General features: G+C 38.4%; 1 protein-coding gene across 4 annotated transcripts in view; it reads left to right on the top strand.

Annotated features, from left to right (window-relative positions):
* ZCWPW2 (zinc finger CW-type and PWWP domain containing 2) overlaps positions 1-12555 on the top strand; it is a 107005-nt gene that overhangs the window by 33652 nt on the left and 60798 nt on the right. For all 4 annotated transcript variants that reach the window (XM_066351342.1, XM_066351344.1, XM_066351343.1 and 1 more), the window contains exon 3: positions 6283-6442. In XM_066351342.1, coding sequence (XP_066207439.1) covers positions 6283-6442 — 160 coding nt within the window. The remainder of the gene's footprint in view (positions 1-6282; positions 6443-12555) is intronic.

Raw genomic sequence — 12555 nt, 5'->3', positions numbered from 1 at the left:
GGTAGTCAACCTTTTTATACCTACCGCTCACTTTTGTATCTCTGTTAGTAGTAAAATTTTCTGCCCGCGCTTTGGCGAGCCCTCAATAGTGTGGGTGGGGGCGCTGCTGCTCAGACCTCAGCACTCAATACTGTAGTCCTGAAGGCTCCCTTTTCTAAGCGACTCTGCTCTGAGTGCCACGAAAGAGCTTCTTTGGCTGATGTCCTGCTTCCCTTTGCTGGTATTGTTGGTTCCAGGGGAAATATTCACTTCCAATTTGGGGAGTAACTCAGCCCAGTGGTTAGGGTAGCTGTCCCTCAAAATGTTTCTGCCTCTGTCTCCTAGATTACACTCTCTTCCTGCTACTCTGGTATTCTCCTCTCTCCCTGTCCCCTGGAGCCCCAGGTGAGTGGTTGTGAGAGAGGTTTTCTGCGCGATCCCTTTAAGAAGAATCCTGGGTCTGAGAAATCAGTCTCTTTCTCACAAACAGTATCCTGACTTGTTTCCAGCTAAATACTGTCCATATGCCTCTTCTAGGCTCTGGGGCTGCAGGCTGGGCTTTGTTCCTGGGACTCAGGACCCTCCCCTCTCTGCTAAACTCACTTCCCGCCATGTGAGTCTCTCCCTGCTGCTGTTCACTCCGGGGAGCTGGGCAGCCCTCTCCACGTTTCCCCTTTTCCTACCAGTCTCGGTGTGGCTTCTTCAGTGTTCCTTGGTTGAAGAGTCCTCTTAGTTTAGTCCAAAGCTGATTTTTCCAGATGACAGTTCTTAAAATTAAGTTGTAATTCACTTTGGTTCTGAGAGGTGGAAGTTGGTAGTCTGCCTACTCCACCGCCCTCTTGCTGCCCCCCAGCCTCACTTAGTTTTGTTATAGATGTTTTGTGTCAGGTTTTGCCTTTGCTATTATAGTTGCTCTACCTATACTTATGGGAAAATCGGGAGATTCTAAAACTATAACACCCTTGCTGCTATCTTCCCAGAACCCCTTGCTATTTTATTCTCCCACTTAGTGTTCTTCAAGCTGGGGTACTCTGGCTCCTGTTACCTTGCTTGCATTCATACGGATCTATTTTCCATGAAGAATATAAAATGTTTGCTTTCATAGAGAGACTGTGACGAACTTATTCTAACACACACAAGAGGCCTTTAAGTCATATACCTTGATTGGGATGGAATTGTGTCCTCCAAAGGTCACATGTTAATGCTGTAACTTCAGAATGCAACTGTGTTTAGAGTTAATGCCTTTAAAGAGGTTTTTTTTTTTTTAATTTTTTGTATTTTGCTTAAGTTGGAAACAGGGAGGCAGTCAGACAGACTGCCCGACCGGGATCCACCCAGCATGCCCACCAGGGGGCGATGCTCTGCCCATCTGCGGCATCACTTTGCCGCAATCAGAACCATTCTAGCGCCTGAGGCAGAGGCCACAGAGCCATCCTCAGCGCCCGGGCCAACTTTGCTCCAATGGAGCCTCGGCTGCAGGAGGGGAAGAGAGAGACAGAGAGGAAGGAGAGAGGGAGGGGTGGAGAAGCAAATGGGCGCTTCTCCTGTGTGCCCTGGCCAGGAATTGAACCCGGGACTCATGTATGGCAGGCTGACACTCTACCACTGAGCCAACCAGCCAGGGCCTAGAGGTTTAAGTTAAAATAGGCCATTAGGGTGGACCCTAATCCAATCTGAGTGGTTTTATAAGAAGAGGAGAGCTGTACACACAAAGAGACACCAGGGATGCACAGAACAAATACCATGTGAAGTCACAATACAAGGGCAGCCATCTGCAAGCCAGGGAGAGGTCTCAAGAGAAACCAACTCTGCTGACACATTGATCTTGGACTTCTGGCCTCCAAAGCTGTGAGAAAACAAATTTCTGTTGTTTAAGCCACTCAGGTCGTGGTATTTTCTTGTGGCAGCCCTAGCAAACTAATACATTTAATATCTTTACAAATGTGGAACTCTCTGAGATTTGTACCTTTTCATACTGTGGACTTTCTATGGATCAAATGTGAAGTGTGTGTGTGTGTGTGTGTGTGTGTGTGTGTGGTTGACTGTATAATAATTAGGTAACTAGGGTGGGTATCAAGGGGAAGTAAACAGGTAAAAACAAATATTTTAAAGGCCTGACTATGAATACTCATTTTATGAGGCTGCTTACCCAGGTATTTGTAGTCCCATGTAATTTATTTTATTTTTTTATTTTAACATTCTGAAAGTAGAGAGTTTGTATTTTCTAATGGAAATTCTGAAGATTCAGTAACCCAATTCATGTAATGCATTTGTTTCTTGTCACCATATCTGCTATGTTAGAAATTTGATTAGGAATTCCTTTTGCAGTTTTGTGCTTGTAACTGTGGGTTAGGACTTGAAATACAAATGAAACATATTTGACTCCAGTCCCTAAATTATCTCTAATTTATGATTAGGATCATCATAATGCCTGCAAAATACAACTGTAACTGCCTTCTTGCTTATTAGAAAGATGGCAGTAGGATACATTGTAATAGTAGAACATAAAGCTAGAATTAACCTACTAAAAACAGTCAAACATCACTTCTTAATTATGCAGTGTTACAGATGTTGAAGTTTTGAGTGGAAAGACCAGCTAGCTGGCCACAGAGGTACTTAACAGTATAATTTATTTGGGTCAATCCTCCATAGCCCATGGCCTTACACCTGGCTTTTAAGGTTCGAAATTCAACCTAAACATCTCAGAGTTAGTCTTTCTCAGAAGAGTTGACCTTCTCTAATAAAGCTAAAGAGAGACTGATACAGAATCTAGACATGCCTATTTAATTGTTATGTAAAACAAATAATAGCACTTTTCCTCTAGATAAGCTGTATGGAAATTCAAATTATAATAGTAATATTTACCTCCACATTGTGAGATAGCACACATTTATATACTTATAAAAATTCATATGCAGCCTCTTACCTTTGGATTATGTCTCTTTCTGCTTGGGAGTAGGGATATTTTCATGTATTAGAAAGAGAAAAACTATCTCCATAATGTTTAAGCAGCCTTGATTTTTCAATATTGCAAATAGCATGGTGTTCAGCTAAAAAGCATAGATGTTAAAAGTAAAAAATAATGGTACATATCTTATTTAGTATAGCAAGACACATTGTCAAACTGAAGTTGGGCTCTGTTTAGAACTACCTTGGGCATATCTACACAGATACAAAGCTTTCTCAGGAATATGAAAATTAATTTATAGAAAATATATTTGAATTATAATGTAATGTAGTAACACAGTTTAGTAATGAAATATGCCTTTAAGTTAACAAACCAATCCAGTGATACTTTTTTTTTTTAAATTTCTACATAGGAGGAAATCACAAGTTACAAAGCAGTCTTAATCTCAACTGAATTGCTCTCATATCCCACAAACTTTGCCTTTTATGTACCATGAAATCCTCGAAAAGCAAACGGTCCCAGTCCCACTTTCCTTTCCTTTACAAGTTTGGAGCTCTTTTTCCAGTGATACTTCTTATAGATATAGTATATAAATTTATAAATTGAGATTTTTACTAGATCCTTTTAGTACTGTAAAATATTATTTGATTACTTTTTTTTTAATAGTGGCAGAGGCAGAGAGAGTCAGAGAAAGGGACAGACAGGGACAGGCAGACAGCAAGGGAGAGAGACGAGAAACGTCAATTCCTCATTGCAGTTCCTTAGCTGTTCACTGACTGCCTTCCCATACGCGCCCTGACCGGGGGCCTACAGCAGACCGAGCGACCCCCTGCTCAAGCCAGCGACCCTGGGCTCAAGCTGGTGAGCCTTGCTCAAACCCAATGAGCCCGCGCTCAAGCTGGCAACCTCAGGGTCTCGAACCTGGGTCCTCCGCGTCCCAGTCCGATGCTCCATCCACCACGTCACCGCCCAGTCAGGCCTATTTGATTACTTTTTATTTGCATTATTTTGCCTGTGGATTAATATACTTATACTGTGTGTATGTGTGTGTGTGTGTGTGTGTGTGTGTGTGTGTGTGTGTGTGTGTGTGTGTGTGTGTGGTGTGTAGGAAATTTCTTCTCCCCAACAGCTCCGCAGTTAGGCAGAACCCAGAGACATCCATTTTGTTTCTCACAGGTCAGGGATGAGGCCCAAGTACAATGTGCTCTTCTCCTGAACATCCAAACCACAGTTAAAAATAACAGTCGTGTACTTCTGAATGAGTATAAATAAATACATGCTTAAATTTCATTTTCGATTGAGGGCAATAGCTATCATTTTAAAGATCATTTCCACGGGATAAGAAATGTGTAAGATGTCAGTTTCTTCATGATAGGTTTGCACTTCCCTTGAAGTTACTACTTGTTCTTCCTAAATGACCCCATTTTTCTCAAGGGGATTCTAACACTTGATATCTTTTTGATCTTATTGAATTTGTCCATTTTACCTCCTACCACCCACTGATTCTAAAATTTATCATACACTTCTTCTGTAATTCTAATACATTTCCATTGGGTTGCCTCCTCTTAACTTTCCCTCTCCACCTTTAAGCCCCCAGACAATGCTTCAGAATTTCTCATCAATATGAAAGTGAACAATTGGGAGGTAGACATGCACTACCATTGACAGTTTTGGAACTGAAATTGAAGTTAGAGTGAGGGCAAAAATGGACATCAGCTTTTTTCAATCACAGCAAGTCAGAGAAGATGATAGATGTAGCAGCTGGAGGGAAGTAATCATGTTTCCTACATCTGTTGCCTCTGCTCAACTTTTCCTACAGTTGATCCATCCTGTATTAGCTCAGATATACAGGCGAGGAGTCCGACAATTCCTTTGTATCACCTGAAGAAATATAAAAGTGCCAGAGTTATTTCGACATGTGACAGCACTTTGCATAATTCACCGTTAAATCAACATGCAATATTTTCTATAATATAACATGTTTTAAATAATGAACAGAAGCTTTTTTTTTTCTTTTATTGGCATCTAATTATTTTTAGGAGTCATCTCTATATTTTATAGCATAATAATTTAAATTGAATACCCTTGGGAAAAATAGGTTTGATATAAAAATCAGTTATATCACAGTTTGTGTCAGAAAAGTAGCAGCTCATCTTATGCATAATTGCAAAATATTTCTTTCAAGTCTTAAGTGTTAGAAATCCTGCAGCTTTTGACAATGAATGGAGTAGTAGCTGTATGTAATTTGATATTGCTTGACGATAATGCTTTTAAAAATTGCTGTGATGTATTAATCAATAGTATTACACATGAGCCCCTTATCTTTTACAAAAAGTTTAAGCAGATATAATGCTTAATCAGTTTGGTTCTTTTAAAATACTGTTGATTAGGTTGAAAGACCCGCTTGTTCCTTCATGTTTGATAAGCTGGTAAACTAGTTAAAACTTGATTGCCAAATGAAAAAATAAAACATTACAAGGAATTTCTAGAGGTTTGTCATACAGAAACACACCCCTAAATATTTACTTTTATTTTTTATTTATTATTTTTAAAGATATTATTAATTGATTTTACAGAGAGCATGGGGGGAAGGGGAGCGAGAAGTATAGTTGCTTCACTTTGGCTGTTCATTGCTTGCTTGTTGCCTGTCATATGTGCCTTGACCAGGCAAGCCCAAGTTTTGAAACAGTGACCTCAGTGTTCCAGGTCAATGCTCCATCCACTGCACCACCACAGGCTAGGCTGAGATTTATTTTTAGTAAAGGAAAAATATTATTTCCAGCACTGAGGATTTTTAGCGTTTGGTCACCTCCAGTAGAGCAGATAGCGGGGAAAAGAGACACTCTTGAATTGCTGAGCTCTATGCCTGCTTTTCCCACAGTAGTTATAACCTCCAGTGTTATCTGTCACAGCCTGAGCTGCCGGTCCTCTTTTGGCAGCCTGGCTCAGGAAATGCCGGCTCTCTCCTACCCATCAGAAGCCCTGTCAGTGGGTTCACATTTTAGGAATTAATCATTCTGATTGATTAGCGTTGATTCAACCCTGCCATGAATCTTAGGATTTTTTTCCTCTTATTGTTCCTATTAGTAGTACCTAAGTATCTCTTATAGGCCCTGGAGATCATTCTCTCGTCTTGTAATTCTTTCTTCTTATATCTTATGTGTGTCTTAAATATGTGACTATTTCTAAGCTTTCTATATCTACAAAAATACAACTGATTACTTGTATCAAATGAATATTCTGCTTTTAAAATATACAAGTAAGAGTATATTTAAAGTTTTTTTGATTAGTTATTAAAATTCAAAGAAGAAATTTTGATATATGATTATGACAGATGTTTTGTTGTTTGCCTTTTTTAAAGCATCAAAATAATTAAAAATATTTTTCTTTGAAAGTTGGCCAGGGATACTTTGCCCCGATCCTTTTAAAGGGAAATATGTGACCTATGATGTGGATGGAAATGTTGAACAGTATCACATAGAATTCCTGGGTGATCCTCATTCAAGATCATGGATAAATGCAACATTTGTTGAACATTACAGTATCACATTAAAGGTATGTAGAGTAACATCAAAACTTTCTTCTTCCTGCACTTGTTTTTAATTTTGTCCATTTTATCTTAGATCCTCAAAGATATATAATTATTTACTTTTATATAAATAAATAGTATATACTCTTAGATTAAACTCACATTTTTATTTTTAAAGCAGTTTTTTCAAAAGGAAGTATGCATATAAAAATAGTCATAGAGTACTCTCAAATTTTATTTTTCTGAGGCAATATAATATAAATCAATTGAGGACTTCACATAATTGCCTTTTGAAACTATTTTAAGAATCAATTTGGTAATTTTTCAGTCTCTTAAAAAGACTCTTAAGTTGTCACCCTAGCTCATAGGAAAAATTAATTATAGAATACAACCAGATTTTCAAATTTCAAATGGAATATTTCATTATACTAACTTCTTTAGTATCTTTTTGATTCTTTTTAAACTTTAAATCACACACTACAGCTAATGTATTGACTGGACTCCCTGGTTGATGAGAAGAGGTAAACTTTCCATGGGTTTGGTTTAATCATTATAAATTAACTCAGTTATCTCTGTATATAGTCTATTAAAATGTTTCCTCTGTGAATTATGCCTTCTTTAGAAATCTGATTGAAGAGTAGATGTCAGATGTGGACTCCTTTGACTCAATTAGGATGGTTTCTATTTTATAGTGAGTTTATATATTCAAATGTACATGTAAGTGTATGTGCATTTAAGGCATGCCATTTAGTTCACAGTATAAGTAAATCTATGGAAATTAGATGTATTTTAAAATGGTTTGTAGGCCCTGGCTAGATGGCTTTGTGGATAAAGTATCATTCCTGCGCACTGAAGTCACAGGTTCAATCCCTGACAAGGCACATAGGAGAAGCAATCAGTGAGTTCACAACTAAATGGAACAACTAAGTGGAACAATGAGCTGATGCTTCTCTCACTCTCTCTTCCCTTCTCTTTTTCTTTAATCAATGGAAAATATATATATATATTTTTTTTTTTTTTGTATTTTTCTGAAGCTGGAAACGGGGAGAGACAGTCAGACAGACTCCCGCATGCGCCCCACTGGGATCCACCCGGCACGCCCACCAGGGGCAACACTCTGCCCACCAGGGGGCGATGCTCTGCCCCTCCGGGGAGTCGCTCTGCCGCGACCAGAGCCACTCTAGCGCCTGGGGCAGAGGCCAAGGAGCCATCCCCAGAGCCTGGGCCATCTTTGCTCCAATGGAGCCTTGGCTGCGGGAGGGGAAGAGAGAGACAGAGAGGAAGGGGGGGGGGGGGTGGAGAAGCAAATGGGCGCTTCTCCTATGTGCCCTGGCCGGGAATCGACCCCGGGTCCCCCGGCATGCCAGGCCGACGCTCTACCGCTGAGCCAACTGGCCGAAAAAATATTTTTAATGGGCTTTTTACTCTATCTTTGGCATAAACAGTATCTTTGTTCCTTTCAGCTTGAAAGCAGCTGGAAGGAAAGGCTGTTTTACTGAAGTGTGGAATAACATCACTTATATTCATTTCATGGTCGTTGTAAGCCAATCATCTTGATAAGAGGCACCTTCTCCGCTCTGACATTCTGGCTGTGTGCCTAGGCACTTCCGCTGCCAACCTCGAAAGACAGGATGGAGTGCGCTCCCTTCTGGGCCTGCCGCCCCTTTTCTGAAGCATGGGGAACGTCCTAGCTTCTCATGAGCAGACCTTAGAATTTTAGATATTTGACAATGTGGGAAAGAGTGGAGCATTTTTAAAAAAATTATATTTAAATATAAGTAAAAAAAAAAAGTGCATTTTAAAATTGAGATTTGACTCCTGTCATGATTAATTTGAGTAGTCTGGTATTAGCATACCATTAATCCCGGGGACAAGAAAAAAAATCTAATGCAAAACAAAGCCAAACACAAGAATTAGTAGCTATAAGTTGGTTTTTAATTGATTGATTTGAGAGAGAGAAGAGAAGTATTATTCATTTACTGTTCTATTTAGTTGTCCGTTCATCGGTTGCTTCTCATATGTGCTCTGACCAGGGATCAGACTTCAACCTTGGTGTTTTGGGACAATGCTCTAACAAACTGAGCTACCTAGCCAGGGCCCATAAGTTTTTAACCTTATGAAAGCATTAAAGCAGACTTAGAAATTCTTGCAAAGACCAGGAATTCATGGTTGCTTAAATTAACCAAAGGATGAGACCAGTAAAATAAATAAATAAATAAAGTGTTTGTTTCTGCTCGTCCTTTCCCCAGTTTCCCAAGTAGCCAGGTGCTCTGGATGGAAAACTCACTGGGTGCCCACCAGCTCTGGGGCAGGCTGTCTCCTCTGTTGTCATCCAGGGTCCCTACCTACACGCTCTGCTCTTGGCTCAGACTCTATTTTCTTGTCTGTCTTTTTCTTTGCTTGTTCCCTTGGAGCTGGTAGAAGAGGGGTGCCTTCTGGGGGTCTCTGTTTTCAAGGCTGAAGTTTTAGTTCCCTTTTTCCTCGATTCAGCTGCCACATGCCAGACTGCCTGTGCTCAGGTTCCCCCTCCTGGCTACCCGAGATCCCAGCCAGACTGGAGGACGAACGGGTGATTGACTTCTCCTTGACCCGGTCTACTCAAGAAACAGAAAGCTAGGCAGTCAGGACTTAGAGACAACCAAGGTAGAAAATGGTTTAAAAACAACAAAAAAAGACATTTGTTGAAAATGAATAATTCCACACTATGTATTACCTAGGGATAGCTGGGATTTCCCTGGCCCTTGGAGACGGAGATAGCCTTGACTTGAACCTGTAGTTTCCTACTATTGCCTAGACGGGGATTTAATCCTCTATGGTCCTCTTTACTCTGGAGCTCCAATATCCACAAGTGCTGATGCTATACTGTACCACACTGATCCAGCTATTAAATTCATACCCCCTTCGCCCATAAAGATCACTTACCCCCAAAATAGTATATAGTATGCAATATAGACTTTCTTAAAGATTTTTCTAGAAGAGGCAGAGAAGGGATGTACATTGCACAAGTTATCTCATCTTTTTCTAAAACTAGACAAAGAATGATAGGCATATGTAACTCTTACTGACTTATGCAGTATAAATCTTACTTCATACATTATTTCAACATCATTTTTCCTTATATGTATAAGCTTATTTTAACAAATGATTAAATAATATTTCAGAATTTTTACTAAATATGGACTATATATATTTTGCAGTATATGTTAAGGTGGGAGAGAAATAAGCTCCTCTAGAAAGACATCATACGCATTTATAAGCAAAGGAAATATTTTTAGGTTCAGACTATAAAAATATTTAATTCTTTTATTTCATGTATGTCTACTTTTTTTTGAATAGTTAATTCTCTTTGGTTGATAAGTTTACAGGTCCACCTAATTAGTAATTTTATTGTTGAAAGTGCAAAATAACTCTGTCATAGTCTATTTATACAGATGATTGGATTTTCTCCAATAAGTAAAACTACTCATAGATACACTGTGATATACTTTAGAAAAAAGTTGAAGGCACTATTTAGATTGCATACTTGTAATTTATATTGGTTTATTCATACATTATTTTTTCACTTACTATAAAATCAGCTATAATAAAAGCTGAAGTTCCCCCTCCCTTTAAAAAATAAAATCTTGATTCTTTTAAAAGTATGTACTTAAAATACGTATTGCTGTGATACTTACTCAGATAAAATAGACATGAACGTGTACTAGAAGGCTATTTATTTTTTGAGTTGATGCATGAAATAAAATTCTTTCCCTATTGGCACAAAATATTTCTTTTGTATTTAGTTGGTACATGTCTGCAGGACTCATTAGTTGCAAGTTTAGTTTTCAGGTTGAAAGATTTCTCTGTGACTTAGTTTAGCATTTCTTAAGCCAGGATATGCACTAGAGAGCTTTACAAAACAGTAGCTACAGAAACAGCAATTCCTGGGCTCCATTCTACTAAGTCGATTAAATCAGAATCTCTTGGGGTAGGGCCAGGCCTCAGCATTTAGGTTCCTCAGATGCATCTCATGTGCAGCCAAGAGAGAGAACACAAGGAAGAGAGAAAGAGAGCTAACTAAGTTTTCTCAACTTGAAGCATCAGAGTTTTATTGCTATAAAACTTTATAGCTTACTGTTACTTCCTTTGTTAATCTTTCAGTTTAATTTGCCTGGAAATTATGCTTACTACCATAGATTCACATGTCTAACCCAAATAGTAGTTGTTTTCATTGGACATAACTCTAAGGTCATTCTTATCTTTCAGCATTATACATAATTTATAGATATTGCTGGTAAAGCTGATGTATAATGTGAAGTTAAATATTTATAGTTTGTTTAAGTTGATCTTTTATCTGATAGATTATATAGAGTCATTATCATTTTTCTTGGACATAAATAATGTATCCAACCAGTGATTGCCTGGCCTACATTTTTCTAGTTCTTTATATTGCCAAGCAAAAGCAGGTAGTTCACACCTAATGACGGTAAAGTTTAGATTTGTTGGTCCATGATGCGAATGGATTTTTTTAGCTATGCATTTAGTGGTCTGTTTACTGCTGTATGCAAGACATACCTGTTGATAGGCAACAATTTCTTTGGCTACCAGGTATCATTTGGTCCTTTACCCATTGTCTTGTGGACTTGCCTGTATTTTCTAGGAAGATGAAAAGGGAACAACGCCATATTGCTAAACTTGAGCTCTGTATCCTAGAATTCTGCTTCCTAATAAGGATAGTCAACTAGCTGCTCACCAAAATGGCCAAGGTCTCTTTCTTTCTGTTACAAAGTAGAATTGCACATTTGATAGTGTTGCAGTGGGGTATGGCCAGTGAGTTGTGAATGAAAGAGATAAATGTCACCTCTTTGCGCACATAGCTACATCTAGTGCCACATCCTCAAGAATTCTATTGTTTCCTATGGCACTATGGTTGATAATGTGTAAAATATTGGTTTGCTACTCTCTCAGCCTGGATCTCCAAATGACTACTCTTAGCAAAGGCGTTCGCCCATCCACCAATAGATAACAGATATGCAATGTGGGAAAGCTATAGAACTTCCGTTAAGCCCCTGGGATTATTCTAACAAGTGCACTAAGTCTAGATGTCACAGTTCTTTGTAACCTGTATCTTTAGAAAAACCATTTTTGAAATTTCAGTATTCTTCAGAAGATGACTGAATGACTGAAATCACATTTCTTCAGTCTGTAAATAGAAATAACACAATTTATGTTGTAGTTATTTATCAAATAAATTGTTTTCTTTTTTGTATGGTGATAAACATATGAGTAGCAATTGCCAATTTATTCATACATTGAATATAAATTTGGTATAGTAAATATCCTCCAACAAAGGGCTCTGATGTCAACATGGACTATGGAAACTCCAATAACTAGCTCAGAAATAGCAATTATATTTATATATTGGGTCCCTGCCTAGGCCAAGGACTATATAGATCAGTGGTTGGCAAACTCATTAGTCAATAGAGCCAAATATAAATACAGTGATTGAAATTTCTTTTGAGAGCCAAAATTTTTAAACTTAAACTATATAGGTAGGTACATTCCTTATTGAAGTAGTAGTACCCGCACTTAGTATTCTGTGGAAGAGCCACACTCCAGGAACCAAAGAGCTGCATGTGGCTCACGAGCCGTGGTTTGCCAACCACTAGTAGATGCTTTTCATATAATTTTAAAGTTTCATAGCAGCCACATGAATAAAGGCATCATCACTATTAGATGTACAGAAGAAACTGAGATTCAGGCTACATGTCTAACCCAAGGTCAAGTAGCTACTAAGTGATGGGCAATGATTAAAATCAAGATGTCTAACTCCAATGTCTAAATTCTTTTCTTCCTATACCATGTCAATTTACCTATGCTTAAGCAGTGATCTAAGTTATTGTTGAATGCTTCCCACATTTTCACCTACAAATGAGGACATTTTTCATCTTTTAATTCTGATAGACACATTGAATGATGACAGTCTCTGGTAGACTTGCTCAAGCAGAACTCTTGACTTCTTAAATTTGCAGAAGTCATTCGACAAGCGCATCTGGAGTAACATCTATTTGAGTAAATGTTTTGCTTCTAATTCATTAGGATCCAAGTTCTAAGAATGTAGTATATATATAATAAAGACTAGCACATTAGTTTATGGACT

Source organism: Saccopteryx leptura, chromosome 10, assembly GCF_036850995.1.
Source record: "Saccopteryx leptura isolate mSacLep1 chromosome 10, mSacLep1_pri_phased_curated, whole genome shotgun sequence".
Classification (NCBI taxonomy): Eukaryota; Metazoa; Chordata; class Mammalia; order Chiroptera; family Emballonuridae; genus Saccopteryx; species Saccopteryx leptura.
Note: the sequence above shows the minus strand (reverse complement) of the source record. Positions and strands in the feature narration are given on the sequence as shown.